This window comes from Morone saxatilis, unplaced genomic scaffold (assembly GCF_004916995.1).
Source record: "Morone saxatilis isolate NCDOM2014 unplaced genomic scaffold, NCSU_SB_2.0 Contig5, whole genome shotgun sequence".
Taxonomy (NCBI): Eukaryota; Metazoa; Chordata; class Actinopteri; family Moronidae; genus Morone; species Morone saxatilis.
In genome coordinates this window covers 15193783-15217749 of record NW_023340095.1, presented here as the reverse complement: position 1 = coordinate 15217749, position 23967 = coordinate 15193783, and the positions used below count along the sequence as shown (strand labels likewise).

General features: G+C 40.4%; 1 protein-coding gene across 7 annotated transcripts in view; it reads left to right on the top strand.

Annotated features, from left to right (window-relative positions):
* mid1 (midline 1) overlaps nt 1–22194 on the top strand; it is a 28344-nt gene extending 6150 nt beyond the window's left edge. For 2 of the 7 annotated variants that reach the window (XM_035676285.1, XM_035676280.1), the window contains exons 2-11: nt 8069–8790; nt 11480–11539; nt 15484–15579; nt 16310–16417; nt 18333–18481; nt 18567–18694; nt 19314–19457; nt 20061–20222; nt 20329–20536; nt 21072–22194. In XM_035676285.1, coding sequence (XP_035532178.1) covers nt 8125–8790; nt 11480–11539; nt 15484–15579; nt 16310–16417; nt 18333–18481; nt 18567–18694; nt 19314–19457; nt 20061–20222; nt 20329–20536; nt 21072–21420 — 2070 coding nt within the window. In that variant the 5' untranslated portion in view covers nt 8069–8124 and the 3' untranslated portion in view covers nt 21421–22194. Of the gene's footprint in view, nt 1–252; nt 405–1916; nt 2160–5308; nt 5622–5863; nt 6173–8068; nt 8791–11479; nt 11540–15483; nt 15580–16309; nt 16418–18332; nt 18482–18566; nt 18695–19313; nt 19458–20060; nt 20223–20328; nt 20537–21071 lie in introns of those variants that run through there. The other 5 variants (XM_035676284.1, XM_035676279.1, XM_035676282.1 and 2 more) reach the window with 5 other exon arrangements.
* The last annotated feature ends 1773 nt before the right edge of the window (nt 22195–23967 follow it).

Genomic DNA, 23967 nt, shown 5'->3' with positions numbered 1-23967 from the left:
CCCCCACCACCACCACCACCTCATCATCAGTTGTGATTGACAGCCTCCCACAGGAAGAAGGGGGGTTATTTACCTCCTTATGTTCTCATGGGACTAAGTTAATGATCCCAGCCAACAAAATAATACAAAGAGGGAAAAAGCCTGAGAAGTCGACGCCTGGTTGAACCATTTGGAGCAGTTTTCGGCTTCCTTTAGAGAGGATTAGAGAAGAAGAGGCTGTGTGAGGAGAATTTCAGAGATAGCGGTGAGACAGACGAAGCAGCAGAGCCCAGACAGAAAGTAGGAGCTAAAGGAAGGCTTCTGAGGAAAGCTGGTGTTTTTAGAAACATCACTTCCTGGGCTTCATTTCTGTATTCATCTGTCACCCGGACTATGGACTGTTTGACTGACTAACAGACTGAGAGGTAAGGGATCAACTGTATTTCCAATAGGTGACACTTTAATAGTTCCCTTTAAGTCTCTTTGAGATTTTTAAGTTAGGCTTTGAGAAAGTTTTGGGATTCTAAAACGATTTGCATCCTTTATTTTGTCTATATGTTTGAATTTTAGCAAGAAAAGTGAAGACACAATATCAGTGGTGATGTTGCAGCTATGAGCTATCAACTGAATTGATTTGTTAGGCTTCACTGCATGTGTTTCCACACTGCACATTACACATACACTGCCGTAACCTTTGCATTTGCATTTGGTCTCATGCAATTACTGACATATTAATGTGTTTATGTTACTTCAAGACATTATCTGCCTTAACATACTTTCAAATCTAAGTTGTTTTCATTGCTCTCAGGTTTCTTTTCATATTTTATTGAACCCTACAGGCTAAACTGAAACACAAGAAGTCCTGGCTAGGTTTTTTGGATTGCTACTAATCCAAATCAGTCCATGTCTTATGTGCTGTGGCTTTACCACATAACATAAACATTTGCTTTAAACAGAGATACCGTATCAAACACACTGACTTGACACTCGCTGACAGGGTCGTCTGAGGTAATGGCCTCTAACTAAATACCTCAAACCCCATAGTTAAACAGTGAATGTGGGCTCATATCCAGAGCTGAGAAACTGATCAAAACGTTTATGTGATCCGCATCCCTGTTTGGATGCCAATCGTGTCAGCCAGCACATGTTTGTGCTGGGAACATTTTTCCACGTAGCCAAAAAGTGGTGCCAACAATCTGAGACAACTTTCAACACTATGTAAGTCAACTGTCGCAACCACAATACATTCCTGTGTGTTTCCATTTCGGTGTTTTCACATGGAAAAAAACAAAAGGGTGTAATCGCTCTGAGAAATAAGGTTGCTGAATTTAAGCTCCCAACTTTTGATCACCATCTGTGCTAACGAACATGTCAGCTGCCAGCAGAATATGGTAGTTGTGTGGCAAAAAACAGTGGATTGTCTGTTAATATATCTTTGCTTATCCAGGTATAAGCATTTGTCTCAGGCCATTTACTCGGACACAAAGCGTCACTGTCCTTTCAGTATATCATCATTGATTACTGTGTTTACTTATGCACTATTTCATTTGGCTGTATTGAATCTCGCCCTGAGCATGCAACTCCATCCACAATGACTCCAGACTGAGTTCGTTGAGGATACATTCAATAGCAGTTCAGATTTTGCCTGAAAATGGCTGATATTACTTCCAAATGTCGTCCTACTAATTATGCAAAAAAAAAAAAAAAATCAAGAAAGAATGTGTTTTAATGCACAAAATGTTGCTTTCTGGCACGCAGCTCAGCTCGTTGGTTGATGTTTATTTAAGTATGACAAAACAAAACTTTGTTGGGAGATATGGCAACACTCCACACTCTGATAGCCCTGAGTGACAGACCAAACCAGCTCAAGTCCTGCCCCTTTAGTGGGATTGGCTAGTGCAACAATTTGCAGCCCACTGCGTCTGGATGGGATAGGTACAATCCTCAGTGAGTGGAGAGAAAAGGGTGGAAAGTTTCGATCCTCCTGCTGGTTTTCCGTAGGTTTAGAGAACAGGGTTAGAGGGTCAGAAACTCACAGGGAGTAAAAGAGAAGAATCACTCCACTAAAAGTTCAGACAGCTGCACTGGATCAGCTTGGCAGAGCCCAAATATCAACACTGACTGACTTTAAAGGTGGCTTTTTCCTCTCCTGCCTGTTTATGGATGTAATCATGTGGCGGGTAAGTCAGAAGGTCATTCTCAACTCTGTATATTGTTACTGAGCCTCTATGTTTTGATACCCTAACACTGAGTCATCATATGTTTCCAAGCCTCCAGGCAAGGCTCTGTGCATGCTGAAGTTGTTTGGCCTTGTTGTGTTCACAGATTCCTTCATGTTTTGAGCTGTGGATAATACTTGAGAGATAAGATGACTAAGTGAGAAGGCCGAGGGGGATTTTGTGATTAAAAAGTGTTAGAGAGTGGGAGTAGCTAAAGTAGGTTTCCAGTGTCAAAGCAGCTATTCAGTGTGCTCTTTTTAGAATTTCCTAAAATATATCATCTGCATCGGTTCTATATAAAAGAATATGATATAATTTGTGAGAGCAAACACTAGAGTGTAGCTTGTAACATTATTTCTGAGGGTACAATTAGAGTGCGCTCTTTTCCTTTTCTCGGTGTCACCTTTCCTTAGTCATCATAAAAGTTTTTTATTACCTTTACTGAGGGGAAATAAAACCCAGCCTTTCATCCATACTCTGGTATCCTTGTGACCTACAAAATACCATTTAATCCTCCTGATAAGATAAAAGATACAGGCATTTCTTCCCTGGCAATACATCTGGACAGCGTTTGTGACAGGCCTACATGCATAACGCACACAGGAGTCACTTTACATGAAGCTAATGAAGAGTAAAACTGGGACATTGCAGTTGGGTCTGTGGCTTCCCTTATTAATTAGTAACTTATCTTGTTCCTGGGAGGAGGAATGTTAGACATCTTCCCACCAGAGTGTGCTGCCTTTGATCACTACTGTGACAAATAGATATCAAGCTGTCACCATGGCAACACATGTGGAGGTCTTTATACAGAACCATTAGTATCATCCTGAACTAATGGGTTTGTATAAAGACTATTTTTTTTTTAATTGTTGTTGCCATTGGTTTGCATGTTCGGAGAAATAAAAAAAAACAGTATGATTAGACAAAATTTAATTATATATTCTTTCAGTTAATGTAAAATGTCTCCATGTAATTTTGGCGACATTTTTTTTTTTATAGTAAGGAAAGGGTCTCTTCTTCTCTTGAGTAAGGAAACATAAACCTGTTTGCTGTAGTTTATAAATCCGCCACACGATGTCACTCTTTGATTGTTTTTCCGCAGCAATATATCTATATATAAAAACCCCATCATTCCTCTTATATGACGTTTGCATATTACAAACACATACTACAAACACACGAGGCAACTTCCGACGGAAAAGCAGGCCGCTTACTTTCTTCAAATAGTCCTGAGCTCGGTGAGACATTTCTTCAATGAGCAGCAGACTTTCAGCCACATTCTGTAAAGTTCCTGTGGTTGTGGGAAGGATGCCGTCCCCCTCTCTTTCTCCCTCCCTCCCTCTCTCCCTCCCTCTCTCCCTCCCTACTTGATGCCACTTGCCAAACCGCGAGAGAGGAAATGGAGCAACTTGTGATGCTGACCAGGATGACCCGTACAGACACCGTAGGCGTCCAGAGAAATGGAAGAAATAAGTCGTTCGGCTGACCTTTTCAGACCTCTATTTCCAGTTCGGAGTCTGTAAGAAACTCATTAGCCCCAAACATTATGTACATTATCGATTCTTGGTGCCATTTCCTCATCTGGGGGCTCCCATTATAAAACACCCTGTAAGCTAACGAAAGCGCGAGCCTCTTAATGGAGTCATCTTTTACTTTCATAACAATTTTATGTCCGTGTGAACACAAGTTTGCCGGGGCGAGTGCGCCGCAGAAAACGTACGACAGCCCTACTTGTCGTCTTGTTTAACAGATGAGTTCTCAATTCAGTCGCCTCAAAGTTGAGACTTGTAATTAAACTGCCCTCCACAGTCGTTTAGATATGTGCAAGAATGGCTGCTGGTCAGGGCCAGGCTTCACGCAGCTAATCTCAGTAATGTGTGCAGCTGCAGATCAGGTAGATTTGTCAGTCTAATCAGCTGGCTTGTGCTGCTCCAGCTGTAAATCACATTAGGCCTGAGTGGGCCGCTGCTGAGCTGGCTGCTTTAGGGGAGCAGCAACAGGCCACACATTGGTCACAGCCACGCTGGGAAGACAGGATTACAGATAAATATGTTAGGTGTCTGCCCCAGGAAAGAAGACAAAGAGCAATCACACTCTTTCAGTGGCAGAATACATGGTTAAGAGGCGTCATTAAAGGTGATAAAGGGCCATAACCAAAGGGATTAGAAAGTGCTTGAGCAGGTAATTGTCCTCCTATCTGAGACATTGTAATTGTTTCATCTCTAAATGACCCATTACTTCCTAATTAAATAACCCCCCCCCCAAAAAAATGTTAAGTTGGTGCTCAAGTTCATCATCTGACAAAGCGCGGCACACTCAGCTGCACATGCCTCACACCTGTCCTCTGTCTGCTGCACGTACTCATCCGGAATCCCCAACCTGCTGTGCAACACATAAGCTACACACTGCAGCTACATGTAACAATTTCTACTGATTTCTCCTCAAACCATTTGCCCGTAACAAACATGGCTGTTAAAGTATTATATAGATTTAATGCTGGTTTTCGAGACACTATATGTTGTATGAGATTCTGGTTATTATATCTAAAATATCGTATAGCAACATTTGTTGTGTGCTTTTTTTTTAATAGATTCTCAAAAACTCCCCCCAACCATTAGCTAGCAGCATGTGTGTGTTCGGTCACCATGCAGCACATCATTACACTATCGGTACACTATTATTATAAGTCTCTCAGTAATGGAATTGGTTTTAAAGGTAGTAAAAACTTTGCCTGCACATAGACATGCACCTTTCAATGATATTATATTGCCTCCCAGTTTGGGAATGCCATGGGAAACCTAGGGAATGCCCGTCACATTCCCGTGCGCATCTCCTAAGCAGTGTAGCTCACACCCACCGCTTTGTCTGAACTTTAGCTTGTCTTCAATATTTACAGCGTGTATCCGTCTCTCGGAGAGGATAGTCACTCTGGGGACTCCTTTGAGTGACAGGAGGATTCAAATGGAGCCCAGCGGGGGTGTGTCTGGAAATAGAGGCACATGGTAAGCAGATGGTACCTTGGTGATTCCCACATGAGGGCCAACTGGGACAGCCTCGTGTAGCAGATGATGTGACACCGTATATCTGTCTTCATTTGCAGTCTTGTCTGTCAGAGAGGACTCGAGCTGTCTTTCAGTTTTTGCTGTTAGGATGCTGATTTTCTAAGAGAGGCTGTATGTTTTTGGTTTTTTTTAAATCGTGCTGTGTATTGGACATCACAGGCCTCTGGAGACACAGAATGGGATATAGTTAGCTTATTCCACCTTGTTTTTTTTGTTTTTTTTGGACGCTGAAGGAATGTCCCACGTTACAGATGAGTCCTGCCGCCTCTCAGGTGGCCTCCTCGGCGGTGTTTGTGTCTTCAGCCTTTCTCTTTGAATCCCTGGCGGCACAGCCAAGAAAAGTTCCAATCCACGGCATTGTGTGGGTAGAAAGCAGAGGGACGGTCACACAAGGGAACCCGAAACTGATCCTGATGCTTTGAATGTGTGAATGGGCAGGGCTGAGAGGACACTAACCTGCCTGTGAGGACACGGGCTGGGGCTGTGTCCTGTGCCTCTGCTTATGGTTGGCGTCTCTCTCGTCTCGTCGTTTCTCTCTCTCCTCTCTCTCTCTCTCGTCTCTTTCTGCTCTCATTTATCACACACACACACACACTCGCTGTTGTCTGCGCTCTCTCTTCTTCCAGTACTGGCCAGCGCTCCAGCTGTAGGTGGAGCTGGCTTTCCTGGAATTGTCGGGCAACTTTTCCTGTTGTGCTTGCTACCTCTTGCTCAATCTCTCGCTCAGTGACAGCTCCTGCTGCAGGATTACTGGGGCCGTGAAGATTTGTGCCATCTGGATGCCCTTCTCTACAGCACGCTGGGGTGTATGGCTTGTGCATTTGTTGTCATAAATATGTTTTCATGATTCAGGTCAGAAGTTTTCCCTCAGCAGAAATGTCTCGGCAGTGCAAAGTGGGGCGAAATCCATCGGTGGGTAAAGTAAACTGTGTATGAATGGGAGTGCTCTCAGCAGAGCGTCATGTACTTGGGGCTGTAATGCAGTTTGCGGTGGCTCTCGGCCACAGGGTTGTTTTACAAGCTTTCTGTAACTTGGGGGTGTTTTATACCATAGGCCATGACATCAGAGGATTAGCGTCTTTGCATTGTGTTCTTCGTACAAAGCTCTTTATTCATTTTGTATTTAGGACAGCCCGGGTCAAAGTAGTGACTCGACCTGTTTGACTAGACCTGTGCGAGTCCACTAACCGCTGCGTAGTGTGGCTAATTGCTTGGCTAAAAAGGATGTGATGTCGTCTCGTGTGTTAAAGTAAAAAAAACAACATGTCAGGCAAATGGATACAACCAGGCAAAGTCATTGAACAGTTTTATGCGCCATCGCTTGCGTAGATTTGTGTGGTTTTAGGCCACTTGAATATGCACGAATTAGTTAGGAAGTGTTTACTGCAAACAGTAGCAGTAGTTTAGATAGATTGGGAGCATCTGAAATGTTAAAGAGAATAGGATATAAATGATCAGACATGAACTTTAAAACAGTGTCTGTGTCAAAAGGCTTGATGTTTAACATATTTTGTCTTAAGACAGGGGTTTGCATGTGAAGAGGTTGTCTTTGATCCTCTAATAAGAACTTCTAGACACCTGCATTCACCGCTTTGTCTGTAAAGAACAAAATAGCAAAGAAACAAAGGCCCACAGATGCATCGCGGCCGTCACCAGAGACAAGCGCAACAATCGCCTCTTGTCTTGTACAGTACAGTGGGATAGCTGAATGTCTGTGAAGATCTGAATAGAACGGAAAGAACAAACCCAGGTCTGTGGCTCAGAGGTAATTGCTGTATCCTCACGACTTCAAAAGATCTACTTGTGCCCCGACTGTCCTGATAATGAGCTTTTGCCTTCTTCACACATAATGAGTGGAGGTAGAGAATTCACATAGAGAGAGACGCTGTGAGCACAGTGTGTCCACTCGCAGCTGGGGTGTCTGACTGGCCGGGAACAAAGGCTTAGTGTCTGTGATAGTGTGGAGCCCCAGCCATCAGCAAGCAGGCCAATAGACTTCTGCATGGCTGAGCTGTCAGTCCTCACTGGCCTGCTGGCCTACCGACTACAGTATAGAGAGGAACACATGGGGACAGGCTAGACTATTCCTGTGCCAAATTAAAATGAGACGCTGCAGCATTCTCTTAAGTTGTAAGTTCAGCAACATAGTCGTCTGATACGCGGATGTATGTTTGTGTATGTGCACGTATGAGTATTCTCCTGCTGGCTTGCATTATTTTTCCAATCTGCTTCATTTCCATAATCAGAAATCTTCTAACAAATATTTACATACAGTAATGATACAGTTTTTATTCATGTTTTCAGATTCACTTTGCAATGGAAATCAAATGAAACTCGAGACAGGGTTCAATCATTTTGTTGTTCAAGTACTTGATGATAGAGGCTGAGCGTGCATGATGAGTCACTTTTTAAGTAAACTTGGACAATAGGGCCTAACTCATTTAATATTTTCATTATCAGTTAATCAGATTCTTTTTTTTCATTAATCATTTGGTCTGTTGAATCGTGAAGAATGCCTGTTGCAATTTCCTAAAGCCATAGTTAATGTCTTCCAATAGCTTGTTTTGTCCAACAATGAGTCCAAAGACATTCAGTGTATTATCACATAGGACGGAGTAAAGCTGAAAACGTCACAGTGGACAAGCTGAAACAAAGGCATGTTTGGTTTTGCTTGAAAAACAACTGTTCCATAGTTGCAGATTCATTTCCAACCCATTCATTGAACTTATTAATGAACTCCTATTCGAGGATTCCGCACTTTTCCTACCTATGAGCATTTTCTAATTAATATCTGTGTCACCTTTACAGATAGCTGATCAGCTTCCCTGGATTTCGCTGACGACCCCACTTTGTTTCGCCTGAAAATGGAAACACTGGAGTCGGAGCTGACCTGCCCAATTTGTCTGGAGCTCTTTGAGGACCCGCTGCTCTTGCCCTGTGCTCACAGCCTTTGTTTCAACTGTGCCCATCGTATCCTTGTCTCACACTGCACACCCAGCGAGCCAATTCAGTCCATCAGCGCGTTCCAGTGCCCAACCTGTCGCTATGTCATCACTCTCAACCAGAGGGGCCTAGAGGGACTCAAACGCAACGTGACACTGCAGAACATCATCGACCGCTACCAGAAGGCTTCCCTAAGCGGACCTAACTCACCTAACGAGACCCGACGCGAGCGAGCCGTCCCCGACAGCAAAGCCATGACATCTCCCAGTGACCGGGTGCAGTGTCAGTTCTGTGAGCAGGACCCTCCACAGGACGCCGTGAAGACCTGCGTCACCTGCGAGGTGTCATACTGCGACGAGTGTCTAAAAGCCACCCACCCCAACAAGAAGCCTTTCACGGGCCACCGTCTGATCGAGCCCTTGCTGGACTCCCATCTGCGAGGGCTTATGTGTCTGGAGCACGAGGATGAGAAGGTCAACATGTACTGTGTGACAGACGAACAGTTGATCTGTGCGTTGTGTAAACTGGTTGGCCGACACCGGGACCACCAAGTGGCAGCCCTCAGCGACCGATACGACAAACTTAAGGTGAGAAATGATTTGTAGTCGGAGGAATGCTTGGAGATTTATGATGCACTGAAGACAGCTGTTCCCACTGGTTTTAGAGCCACAGAATTCAAAGCTGATTTCTGTATTTGTTCGGAAACCTCTTTTCAGCTTTTACACTATGGTAGTATGACAGGGACGCAGCTGTAGGTTGAATTAGAATTTTATAAGAAACACTAGCAAGCTTTTGAGGTGCTTGATCGTAGGGACATCGAAATGTGGGCAAACACTGAGGAAAACCATAGTTTATCAGTACATTATATTACATATATATATATTATTACAAAAATGTGTTGCCTAAAACTGAATCTCATTAGTTGCTTCTCACTGAGCAACTTAGCTGAACCCGTTGTTTTATAAGTAACATTGTTTTTGTAGGATTGTTTCCAATAGCCAGTTCCAAAATGGCAGAATACATACACAAATCTCTTATCAAACCTTTTTATCTCTGCTTGTTATTTTTTATTAGCAAAGGCAGTGTTGAAAACATGCAGGTAGCGTTAGCAGGCTTCTCATTTATTCTCTTGGACTATGAGTAAACTTTTTCACATTTTCACGAACGTTTTTGTAGTTCAACAATGATCTAGCTGAATGTTCAGTACAGGAGTCTCCCAGTCTTTGTGCATATCAAATCACTCATGACCCTCATAGTTCTGAATCAGAACCTCCAGTATTTGCATCAACAGGTTTGGGAAACATTTGGTGTAAAAGTCAAAAGAACATTCAATATCAACCAACAATCAACATTCCACATCTTCTGCTGCATTTTCAAGTTGAAGCTACAGGTTGTGAAAATGAATTAGACTAGCTCAATTAATGTTAATGTTGATTCATTTAGAAGATGCCACTAAAAACTGCAGCATTTCTGGCTTCTCAGCCCAACAACAGGTGATAAAATAAACAGATCTAAATTGAATCTTTGAGTTGCAGTCGTTTATAACTTTAGTTCCTTGCTTGCTGATAAAAGCTAAACTTCATGAGATTCAATAAAGTATTCAGACATAATACTGAATTTGATACAGTGCTATCAAACCCCAACAGTATTATTATGTTAAAAATGCATTAAGTCAAACCCATTTGTGAAGAGCAAATTATGTAAATAAAGCGGATGATCTGCCTCTTGATAAATACAATGTGATGTTCCTTGCAAGTACTGTTAAGTTAATACTGGAAATATTGTGGCAAGTGAGATGCAGATGTGTTTATTGTTGTTAATCAAATGTGAAGCAAGAAAATCTGCGCTGGCACTTCAGACACAGTATATTGTAAACTTCCTATGATAAACTAATCCTACAAAAAGACTTCCTCACTCAATTACATTTTACAATACTATCGTGTCTATGTGTTTCTGGTGATATTCCGTATTTTTCTTGTTGTCAACACAATCCCACGAAAACACCAAAACCAACCATTTCAACAACGTCGCCAAAGCTCCATATAGCTTACTCCTCTGTGCCACAGACCTCCATTGTTGTTCAAAAACACATCAGTGAGCCACACCACTGCACGATGCACTGTTGTTTATTTTGAGGCAATCCCACATAAACCATCCGTCTGCTGTAAATACTTGCCAGTGTACTAGATCTGAGGCTGAAAATAGTCCCAGACCAAGACACTATTCACTTCTGTTTGAGAAATGTGTGCTAAAAACTACAGTTGTTTAAAGACAGCATCTCCACCTTTAAAAAAAAAATTGAACTATATATTCATGAGTTGTGTTTAAAGATCTTCAGTATAGGCTTGGGGCTCCATTTTGGATATTTTCATGGGATTTGTTCACAATGCAAAATAGAGAATTGCCAGCGTCGTCCTTTGAGAGCAAATTTATCATAAGCCCTAGACAAACAGCATACATGCAGTGAGGTGGAGACTATCTTGGCCGATCTTAAATGGAAAAACACCCAATGCAAGAGACTGCTTTCACAGTTTTAGGTTAAGTGGAGTTGCTCACTTTCAGCAGATGGGCTGATATCAATAAGCCATGAGAAGAGGCTGTTCGCTGGAGCTGCATTCCTTCCATTTTAGATGTTAAAACGCCGTTTGTCATAAGAGTGAGATTTTAGCTTAGCAGGTCAATGTTTTGCCAATACAGTGTGGGTCTCTTATCATGTCTCCATCAACCTCATGGGATCAGTTTATAGTCCACAACAAGGCAATTGTGAAGTGGAGCTTTATTGTGAAGTATTTGGCATGGAAATAGCAAGTTAGCTTTTATCTACTGTACGTAACTAAATTTAAACAAGGCAAATCCTCTCAAATCATCAAATGATGTACTATTTTAGTTTGATTTATCTTCAGCTGAATTGTATTGTGCTTTTCAGTTCCTCCCAAAGTGTATTCTGAGAATAGCATGGCATCCACTGCATGAAAAAGAAATGAGAGTCTGCTTTTGTTTTCACAAACACTCACAGTGTCCATGCATGACTCACAAAAGGGGGGGAAGGTGGCGTGTGGGGGGTGGGGGGCGTGTGGGGGGTGGGGGTGGGGGTGAGGGGGGGTTACTGTATCACAAGTAACACTCGAAACCCTTTTGTGCCCATTTCTCTCTTTCCCAATGCTTAGTCACCGTGGAACTGGGATGAAACCAATCTTTTGCAACATCTTGCAAAAGATAGCTCAGAGGACCAGTCTTAACCTGTCTCCTTTGTTTGATCATGCTGTCATTGTGCAGAAACCTCCTGGCCGCTTTCTCTGTGTGGGGCGTGATCGTTCACACCAGGAGGCAGACAAGGTGATCAGCATCATTTCTTTAATTCCACATTCAGGGACTGCTTTATTTTATGGAACAAACTAAAGCTCAGTGTGGCTTTTCAAGGGCTTTATCCTTTTAAATCCAACAGGATGAGAGTGAAATACACTCTGTTCTTATTACAGCAGGTCACACATAGTAATGAGACATTGTAATTATAGAGAATTATAGTACACTCCTTTGTGTTTTTATTATTCGATGTAGTAGTTAATGTATTGTTCTTTCTCTTTTAATAAGCACATCCTCCAAGTGGTTAAAGGCAGCAGGGTGTTGGAATAGAAAAGTCCTTTATCTTCTTAAAGGCAGTTGCTTGATGTCATTTTACAGTGGGATATATTCTGTACCAAAACATGCTTTTATTTGTCTTTTGACCTCGTATTACACGCACTTAGCTGTATTGTTAGAAGCCTCAAGTAACACAGGAAACAGCATTTCTCATCTTAGAGAGAATTAGATTTTTTTTTCCTCCCGGCAGGCAGGACAGGGCCCAGGTGGCAGGCAGCTGAGTTCCTAGTTGCCAATATTTCCAAACACATGTTTACAGTCACAGTGCCTCACATTTCTCAGAAATTCCCCCGCAAAGGGATATTGTGACATTGTAAAGATGTGAGTGTGTGTGTGTGTGTGTTTGTGTGCAATCATATATAATGCAGTCATTTCTTCAGTCGTGCATTATGTGACATGATCCCGGTCTGGTATTATATCTGCTATTATCTATTCATCATTTATGTCCATGTGTTCATGTTAATGGTCAGAAGATTGGCCGGACCTAATCCCAGCATGCAAAGGGGGAAAAGGAGAAGAACATTTGCCTATTGCACGTTAAAAAACAACAACCCTAGGTTAGTATGTCACAGGGCTTATATATAAACAGACAAAACACTCACAGGCAATTTCAGGTTTATACTAATTCTGAGTCAGATGGCTTTGAGCTGTGGGAAGAAATGTATGTAAACACAGAAAGAACAGGCACACTTAACAAAGAAAGCACCAGCAATGAAATTCAGATCCAGGACCTTCCTAAAGTGGGATGACGATGCTAATCAATAAACCACAGTCTCAGTTTAAGTGAAAAATAGATATTTATAGTCATGTAAAAGAAAAAGCCCCTTTAAAATACTTTAATGACGTACACTTTCATTTGTTGGCATCTCTAGTCTTATTACCTTTAAGAGCCCAAACTTTCATTGTGTATTATATTGGGTGTCCATGGGGTCTTAAAAAGTCTAAAATCCAATAATCTAACTTAAAATATCTTTAATATGATTTGGACAGGTCTTGAAAATAGATTGGATTAATGAGGTTAACATTTTTCAGTCTTGCTTTTAAATTTGTTTTGGCAAAGAAGTTGTATTGATTATGCTGTAACAACTACAAAACAAAGCTGCCATGGAACCCATACTGATTTGCCTTCATATACTTTGTGCTTTTTTTTTTGCCAGTAAGAATGTGAACTAGCTCTTAAATTGCATTCATAATGGTGGCCTTAAAGGGACTTTAACAGGTCTTTAAAAGACTGCAGAAACCCTGATTATAATTATCCCATGATCAATGGGATTTTCCTAAAAGATGTTCCTGAAAGAAATCCCACAGAGTGTGGGAGACAGTACATCACGTTTAACCCTCCTAGCAGCAGGATCAGTATATCAGATTGCACTTTCCTAAACAATGAAGATTCCTCTTTATCTGCTATAATTTCCTTCTGTGGTGACATAATAGTCAGGTTCAGTATAAAAAACACATTTGTCGGCTAACCAGTACAACAGAAGGCCGTATGCATGTATGTATGATTGTTTCAAATCTGTTTTCGTCCCAACCTTAACTGGCAAGTCTTTTAATAGACTTTTTTCACAGCTGACGTGTTGACTTGTGATAGCAGGTAAAGCATAGGTGTTAGCATTAGCAATGGCTCAGTTCTATTCAAGTGACACAGTAAGTCACGACAGTGTGACAGTGAACCATGAGGACCAACGTGAACCAAACAACATGAGAATACGCCGCCAAGCCAAACTATTGAATTATATATGTAAATATACCTATAATATACTCTATAATATACTAGATAATAGTGTATATTTGCACACTAGAATACCACACTATGATGTGTTTGTGTGTCTGATTCAATAAAAGCTTAAACGGCCACCCGACAAAGTAAAACTCATGGATGTGTAACAGGGCCTGTGGTGTTCACAGGATGAAGTGACAAACTCTGACAATGGGTACAGTTTCTAATGTTGACACAGTATAAAACTCCAAGTCCTGACGGTGACCTGTCAGGATGGTGAGAGGAAGGAAGGGAAACTGGCCAAAGCAAAGGTGTGGGACCAGAAGCAGTCACATACAAAAGGAAGCTGCTATTCTTTCCTCTCATCAGCTTTAAATGATTCTAGGAAAGAGACGTCCATTAGAGAGAGCTGTCTAAACACATGAAGGGTATTAATGTTGCAGGAAAAGCCACATTTCAGGCGCATGGAGAAGTACAGTGCACCCGATTGTTAGCAGAGATGAACTCACTGTGTCTCTCTCAGTTTCTGACTTTTCCATTTGCTCTCCCTCTCTCTGTTTGGCTTTATGTGATACTTCTCATATTAAAACAAAATAGTTTGGAGAGTTTCAGGCTTATACATTTGGCTATATTCAACATCACTTTGATTAATATGTTATGTGGCGTATGCGTCCATTTTAAAAGTTTTGAACTCACCTACCTTTACCTGCAACTCAGCATCTTAAATGGCTTTCAATGCTTTCTCTTCCATATAAATAAATTATATTTGTGAGAGTGGTAAGATAAAGCCTCTGCTATTTTAGTGCACACTGAGGCACCTTCCTCATGAAATCACAATGTGAAACATCTAACCTGAGAGAGGTCTGCCCTCTATTTGCTACGAGCCTCGCATCTTTACAGGCCTTTTGTTCTCCATTTGTACTGCTCTTTCGACTATTTTCAGTATTTTGTTTTTGATCAAGTGAAATCAGCCACGACGCTCACAATTATATCTGTGGTGTTTGTGAAACCTTTTTTTGAGGAGAGAGCTTTTTAATGTTTGTGCCTTCAACATAATGAGACGAATTAAATTGGATTATATACCATTCACAAAGTGAACCTCTCAGACGTCATGAACATCTATTCTTCTTTAACCAAGTGTTATGTTTTATAGGATAGTAAAGTTTAAAGGCTGTGTCAGTCATTTTTGTGACCATATATATTACAGATCCAATCACATATGCTGTTAAAACTTTTAATAATACATTGTTTTTATCTGATTCAATGGGCTGAAACATGGGCTTCCTACAGCGTCACACAAGGCTTATCATTTAGAAATAGTTAATGACTGGTGTAGTGTATTAAAACACCTGTCAATCATTATTGGAGTCACAGCATTTTCCACACCTCTGTTGCTCTTGTTTTAATCTAAACCCTGGCACACTTAAATGTAATTCCACAGTAATCTTTTACTTAAGAAGAAGAACACTTTCTATCAGAAGATATGTTGTGCTACCACAGTACGCAGTCGTCATGCTACCCAATTACAGTAAGAGATTAAGTTTGAAACATAAGCCTTTGATCTGAGTCAGTGATTAACACAGCCGGGGTTTACTTGTCCAAATCACTGGCAGATGCTCTGCTAAGCTCTGTGGCTTCAGCAGGCAGTATGATGGGATCTTTGGCACACTGGGAGAACCGGGGGGCTCTACACTGATCAGAGCCCAAAATGCGGCCAGTCATATCCAGAGGCAGCCTTGTGCGTCCTCTCCTGTGCCCATTACACTCGGGCCAGATACGGTCCTTATGTTCCCATTCACCTATTTCTCCTCCAAGATTTATTCAGCTGTTTACAGTTTGATGTGAGTGAGTGAGTGGGGGAGGGGAGGGGGAGGGGGGGGCCGTGTGTAATGAAATACTCATTTTCAATTTTGCTTTGCAGCAAGTCTTGGATTCCAACCTCAGCAGTCTAATCAAGAGGACCAGTGATTTGGAAAGTCTGATGGGCAAACTTATCCAAACCTGCCAACATGTGGAGGTGAGGTTGTTTATCTGTTCCCTCGCAGGTGCAGCCTCCTTGCTTCTGTGGCATTTCATGGGCATTAAATTACTAACGCGGTGAATAATCACAGTATCTGAGAGTTGCTTTTCATGTCAACAAGATTAAGTGCTCATTAGTCTGTAGATCAATTATTCCAATAATATGCATGCTGTTTGTAGCATTTTCAGAGTGTAGCGTGGGCCAAATATGTATGCGTGAACTTGGAAATAGGTCTATTCTATATATTATGTGACCACTTAAAAAGCACATTGAATAAAGCGTGGTCATGGTATATTGTTGTATTTATTGTGTATTGCCTTTGATTCATTATCTCACTTCACCATGCATTTATAACTGCCCCTTTGCCGACATACATTTGAAAACAGTCAGCGAGCAATCTCGTTTTTGGCAAATTTGATTGTCACTAGAATAAAGATGACTCATCACCCGGGTGCCACATGTTCATTACAATGGCTGTGATCATGCACGTGTTTGGGATATAAAAGACAAACTGTGAACAAGATCAGCTGTCCTGTCCCAACATGAGATGGCAGATTTATCCTCTGATGTAGTTCTGCTGTCTCACGGGGTTTACATCAAATTAACTGTGCTGTCAGCAGTGTATTCAAAAATAATAAATACCGTTGTACAGCAAAATGTTTTTTGTCAGAGCAAATGAATTACAGAACGCTTTCTTTATTGAGTGTCTATTATCTGTCCTGTCTAGGTAAACGCGTCGCGACAAGAAAACAAGCTGCTTGAGGAGTGTGACCTGCTGATTAATATCATACAGCAGCGGAGACAAATCATAGCTACCAAGATAAAGGAGGGGAAGGTACTGTTCATCACCTTTTGTGTCCTGATAACCTTTGTTAGTTTGTTTATCACCGTGTGTGTGTTGATAACCTTTCCTCCCCACACGGCTGACAAGCTAGGTTACATTTCAACACTCGAGCATGCTGCAGTAACAAATCGCTGTTGTTGGGTAAAAACCTTGAATCTTTAAAGTGTCTCTCTTCACCTTTGTGCTGTACAACCTTACTTACTGTGTACTCTGTGTAACTGACACTACTGAAGTAATTTAACTTCCCATGCTACTGTTACACTAGACTGTCTAGACTGTCCCAGATTTGCCCCATTTGTGCCTCTTGTATTAACATTACATTTGAGTCACAGAGCTAGGCATCCGATTTTCCTAAAAATAACTAACTATCCGGATGAAGAAATAAGGTTAAAGTACCCATATCCCAAGTGGCAACTCTCTTTTCTTAATCTAAATACAGATGGTAGCCGGAACTGACATTTGATTTTGCTCAATGTAAAAAAAATGTATCATCACGCTACGTATATTGGCATATATTAGTTGTTCATTTCAGTGTTTTATATTTTCAAACAAAATAACGCAGTCATATTGAGCCTGTGTTTTAGAAAAGGAGTAAGGATTCAGGTCAATTATGGCTAACTGGATTATGAAATATAGTTGCAACTGTGCAACATTAGTAAAACACAAGGCTGGGGCTAGTTACAGATAAATAATTTAGTGATTTTATTAAAAAAGTAAAACAAGTTAAAAAACAACAACTCACTGGCCACTTTATTACTGTAGATATCAATTGCAATCCAACATAACAGTTCAGCTGTACGTTCTACCTTTACAAAGATAATAATGTTCAGTTTTAATTTGACACTGTCAGAGATATTTATAAATTATCTTTATTATGTCTTTATTTATATATGATGTATGTAGAGCAACTGACTTTAAAGAATCTTGGGAAATAAAATTAAATGTAACTGCGTTTTGCAAAGCTACATAAGACTTTTTTTTAGCTTTATACGCTTTTGAGTTTTCTGGTTTGTTCGATCAATACTTTATAAACTGATGCCTGTAGTTTTTTTAATGAGGAGCAGGCAATTCTTTGAAATTACAACATGAATTTGCCTAAATTGAGGGTTACAAGGTCTTTTCCCAACAGTGGTGAATTTGTAACTGTCTACTGTATTCTAATTAGACATGTAAACTTGTGTATAGTAATAGTATAGTAAAACTGGGCATACCATTCAACCTGTGTTTAGGGCTGGTGGCAACATCTCCTCAGATCTGTTTGGATAAATTAGTTTTTTTTTTAAACAAGCGACTTGCACTGAAATACCCACCAGACTGCTGTCTTTATTACTGTGTTTTGTTTTTAGTTCCGGCGTATTTCTGGCACAGAGTCCTTACATTTGATGTACATATGCTGTGCCCCTTGAATCGTTTCCCTTCCTTTTCCCCTGTTAGATGCCATTAGAGAGGCAATGGCATGCTGTGCCATGCTCAGTGTCAGAGTAAGATCAGCCCTGCTTCCTGTGATGGTCCTCTCTGGAGGAGGACTCTTTCCTTCCTCGCCCCGTGCCTCGTGTCAGGGTCTGCGGTTGCTTTCAGCCACTAAGCCAGTGAAGCACAGATGTGGGATAGGACAGTTTGGTTACTATGGCAGTGTTATGAAGGACGTTTCATAAATACACCTCCTGTGCCAGTATAGCTTTCACAACGGGTTGAAGCTTGCAGTCTTGTGGGTATTACACAACTGACAAAATCCAATTGTCGAAGGCGTAAATCAAATTTTCTTCAGCAGGATTTTGTAATTGGCAAGGTAAAATCAAATCTAGCATCTGGCAGGTCGGTGCTTTATACAGTAAGTAGTAGCATTGGTTGGTTATTTACCAAGCTTTTCATCTATCAACATGTTCTTTTTTTCTTTTCTGCCCAGTCTGTGCGGCTGAGGAAACTAGCGCAGCAGATAGCCAGCTGCAAGCAGTGCATCGAGAGGTCCTCCTCCCTCATCACTCAAGCTGACCAAACTCTCAAGGAGACAGATCACACCCGCTTCCTCCAAACGGCTAAAAGCATCTGTGAGAGGTGACGGAGCAAAAAACACTACCAACAAACACTAGATATGGCGTACAAAACTGTCACCATCTAATAATGTACTTTTTTATTGCAGAGTTTCTATGGCAACGGCATCCTCTCAAATCCTGTTACCAGAAATTAACCTGAATGATACTTTTGATACTTTTGCTTTGGACTTCACAAGGGAGAAGAAAATGCTAGAAAGCTTGGATTACCTCACAGGTGAGTGGTTGCATTGTTTGGCACAAAGCCTGTCTGCTAATTAATATAATCTATTGCTCGCTCAATATACACTGAGTTTAGTCACACTGCGACATTTGGGCAGCTTTTCATTCACTCTATAATTCCTGAAATGGATCATTTTAGATGGTTTGTTTGGTTCCTTTATCCAAATAGTGCATTGTAAAGTGTCCTGGCCCTATCCTTCAATTATAGATTTATATAATTGAAAGGGTTTGGCATGGATAAAAGATATTTCAACTATGTGCCTGTTAGCGAGTGACAGAAAACAAAAATAAGCACCCAAATGTTAGGCTACAGTTAAGCTTTATTTTCCTCTGAATGAAACAGGTTTGATTGTTTATGCTCAGCGCCTGTTGTGCAGCGTGAATTTAACTCTGCATGGGGGCTATAGCTGTAATAGCTGGGGGAACTGCAACTAGCTTAATTACACTTGTCAGAATAAAAAAAAAAAAAAAACTCAAATGGATGGTGCTGTTTACCACCACTGGTCTCTGCAACATATTGCGAGTGTTTTGTTTATTTTATGTTGTGTGCAAAAATGGAATCCGCTCAGCTTTCATTACTGTCAACATTTGTCTTTTGTTTTTTCCAATTGCAGCACCAAATCCACCAATAATCCGCGAGGAATTATGTACAGCTTCATATGACACGATCACAGTTCACTGGACATCAGATGATGAATTCTCTGTCGTATCATATGAACTCCAGTACGCCATCTTCACCAGCCAATCTAATGTTGTCAGTAAGTCTATATGCAGCTCTCTGGCGGGAATATAGAATAATGTTTGTGGTGGGAAACATGACAATGATGGAGGGATTTGAACGGGATTTCACTTAAGGACTTAAAATTGTTTGGGGCCTATGTTACAATATCCAAACATTATATTGAATTGTAGCTGCAGGAGAGGAGAGCTCTGTCCTGGCTCTTATGGTTAATGAGATGTTACCAAAATACACTGCAGTGACTAGGAAGGGATATGGGAGGAAAATAACATCTCAGTCAGAGTGGAGTTACATCCAGATGCACATCATAAGCTCGATATTATCTAGGGTTTGAAATGAGCAGCAGACTGTTTGAATTGATTGCTCTAACAAGGTCACAACATGCTCGATCAAGCAATTTATTCTCATCTGCCTCAGTGCTCAAGCACACTTGGATGAGTGGTAATGCGACTACATTTGATGAGTCAAAAATAGCAGCTATAGATTGAAACGCTGCATACAATTACGCCGCATTGTCTCTCTTCTTGATTTCAAACATTGAACGAGGCCCTAACTCAACACGAGTTTTTATGATAAATTGGTTTGCTCTTTATCAGTGACTCTCTGTCTGTCTGGGCTGCAGGTTTGTGTAACTCTGCTGATAGCTGGATGATCGTACCAAACATCAAGCAAAATCACTACACTGTGCACGGGCTCCAGTGTGGCACCAAGTACATTTTCATAGTGAAGGCAATAAACCAGGCTGGAAGCCGCAGCAGTGAACCAGGGAAGCTCAAAACCAACAGTAAGTCAACTTTATTAACTGCACAGAATTTATTCTATTATTAATGATCTCAGGGAATCGTAATGCATTTTAGAAACCAGCACATTTTTTTGTCACTTTCTTTAAGGTCAGCCATTCAAGTTGGACCCAAAGTCAGCTCACCGGAAGCTGAGGGTGTCCCATGACAACCTGACGGTGGAGAGGGACGAGACATCGTCCAAGAAGAGCCACAGTCAGGACCGTTTCACCAGCCACAGCAGCTACGGTGTTACGGGAAATGTCTACATTGACAGCGGCCGCCATTACTGGGAAGCTCTGATAGGAGGAAGCACATGGTAAAAACCTTTACCTGTTCTCAGCCATGCTAGCGGTGTGGTTCTTAGGTTGGCAATGTATGTCTGTCGTTTGGTCCAGCACTTGAAATATCGATCATCACACCACACTGAAATATCTCAATGGATCATTTTATTATTGTTTTATTATTAAATGGATTGCTATGAAATTGTTTACATAGCAAAGAGTAGTACTAATGACTTTGGTAAGCTTCTGACTAAAGGTCTAGTGCCACCAAGAGGTTGACATTTGTGGCGAGTTAAATATCTTGACAACTATTGGATGTATTTCTGTGAAATTTGATACAGACATTAATTTTTCCCCCAGAATTAATTGTAGTAACTCCCTTGAATCTTAATTAGGCTAATTTAGTATGCTAACAACAATGAACATGGTAAACATTACACCTGCTAAATATCAATATTAGCATTTTAACATGCTGCCATACCTCACAGAGCCACTAGCATGGTTGTAGTCTTGGTTTATTTACAATGCTGGAAATATGCTGGTATTTATGAAATCATTTTTCCCATGCAGGTTTGCAGTGGGCATTGCCTACAAGTCAGCACCAAAACATGAATGGGTCGGCAAAAATTCTGCCTCCTGGGTACTGTCTCGATGCAACAACTCGTGGGTGGTGCGTCACAACAGTAAGGAGATGCCCATTGAGCCCTCGCCCCACCTGCGGCGTCTCGGAATATTGTTGGACTATGACTCCGGGTCTCTGTCTTTCTACGACGCTGTCGGTTCTCAGCACCTTTATACATTTGACATCGCCTTTGCGCAGCCAGTCTGCCCCGTGTTCAACGTTTGGAACAGGTGTTTAACAATCCTCACCGGACTGCCCATCCCAGATCACTTAGAGGGGACAGACTACAACAACTGACAAAACCTGTTGTGCTGGATTTTCTTTGTGTAACCCGGACCAGACTGTCCGCACCTCACTGACTGTGATGCCCACGTACTGTTGACAAAATAAAACACAGTAAGCGAACGAGATGCACGTGTACATTCCTAATCAAGCATATGTTGAAATGAATTGGAATTATTTAATTATTTACAAGCATCTCTAGATGTATTTCTTTGCTTTGCACATTTATGTACATTACATTGTTGGATGGTTTTAAGGGTTTGCTTACAGATATTGATATTTTCAAATAGGCTATGGATTTTTTATTTCTAAATTCATATTACACGCTTTTTCCAGTCATGTGTTGTTTAGGGTGAGGATAAACCTTTAAGTGCAAGTTACAAGCTTCAACTTAAATGTTTCAGGAAGGTTGTATAGGTTATTTTAAATGTAATGTTTTTAAAAGATTTTTTAAGTCATAGCACTTTGAGAAGTTGTCACTATAAAATGTATTTCTAATACACTTGTCCCATAATGCAAAGGTTTCCATGTCTTTGCTTTGTAAGATCACTTAAATAGATGCAATAACAATAGTTAACAACAGTTTCACTTAGAAATTTTAATGTGAAATCACATTAATCAGTCAATTCAACATGTTTCAATTATTTATTATCTGTAAATGCTCGAGTACAGTCCAGCATTATGAGATCATTCATCTTCCTATTGTAGAAGTTTCACAAGAGCTCTACATCACAATTTCCACAGTTTATCTCTGACAAGATGGAATAAAAGTGACTTCATTTGATTAAATGTGTGACTTGTTCTCTTCATTTTAAAATGCATGCTAAAAATGTGTCTGTGATAAGATGATCATATAATGCACTGTACTCTTTTTGTTTACACTCATTTGCACTTGGACTCTCATTAAAGCATGAACAAGCTCTCACAACACCACAGTGAAAAGATAACATCGCCACCATACAGAAAAGTGTTGCTGTACGCTGTGACCCACACTGAGCCAAAATACAAATCCTGACAAGATTTGCTTTGACATTTCTTTTTGTTCCTGAGTAACATGGCTTGAATTCTACAGCATCTCTTTTGAACTAAAGTAGACAAGAGCAAAAAGAAAAAAAAATCTGAACTCTGTGTGACCTACCCATGAGACACCCTGCAGACAGAGCTGTAATACGTAAACACAACCTCCTCCATGTAATACCACCAGGACCTTTTTGGATTTGGAGATGTGCACATTTTAGTGCAAAGAAACACTGAAAGCCATTTTTGCAATCAATAAACTGCTACATAATTCTGGTTTTGACTGTAATTTTAGCTCTTTAATTGAAGAAAACGATGATTGAAACAACAAACAAATAATTATATATAATTATATAATTATATAAACAATAAATCTACTAAGTGTATGTGTTTCATAAAGATTTAGTAAAGAGATTAATTTTTTTTTATTATAATCAGCTATTCAAATGATTTCCTAATGTAGGGAACATTTAATATATAACTCAATTAATAAAAAATGCCTTAAGACCTCAAAACATAGTGCCAGTTTGCTGTTTTTAGTTCTGTTTTGTATTATTCATCATATACAGAGCATGTTGTAGAAAAAAAATGTAATGTTCTCAAGACAATGGGCCATTGATTGTCTTCCATGCTTTCTCTGCTACAGTACATGGCTTAAAAACAGAGAGACACAGTAGAGCTGGCATAAAGTTGAGGCTCTGCATGTTGGGGGATAAGACAAATTATTCTTGCATGACTGCAACACTTAAAATAAATCTGATCAAATTCTTTACTCTGAGCGAGTGCTTGCAGAAAAGAAAGGTTCTTGCAGACTTAATGAAAAAGAACTGAAAACCTCAGTTTTAAGTATTAAAAATGTGCCCCAGGGCTCCACCTGCTGGATTTGTATTTTCCATGATAGATGATTAGAGGCCATATCCGTCCCACCCAGAAATTCCACCTATCACACTGACTATTAGTCTTGTGGAGTTAGCTTTGTAATAATGGTATTATGGGCTTCAGCTGTCATCCAGGTGATATGTGAGGCAAATTTAGTTTAGACAAATTTAATTTTATCAGAAAAATATAGAATAAATAGCACTTGGTCAGGGACAGTTAAAATAAGACTGATGTGAAGTGGGTAACATATCAAGATACAACTATATGAAGATTATGAAACATTGTAACAGAATGTTTGGGCCTATCTATCTTTTATGTGTTATGTATGATTTATTATAATGTATACCTACTAAACCAATGAAAAGTGAATTATGAAGTGACTAATCTTATTTAATTTGAATGTGTTGTAGCCAGCATACACATAAAACACTTCAAATAACCAAATGAAAGAAAATGAAATCAAAGAAAAGAAAAGATTAAAAAAAATAAAGTAAAAGAAAAGAAAAGACACCTCAAACAACACAAATGCAATCCATAATGGGACTTGGACATATAGAAACATATGAAACACACTAGCATGAAAGCCAAACAAGATGTTATACATAAAACTGAAGCAAGACACTAGACAAACACTACCCATGAGTATATTTAACAGTTTAATGTATC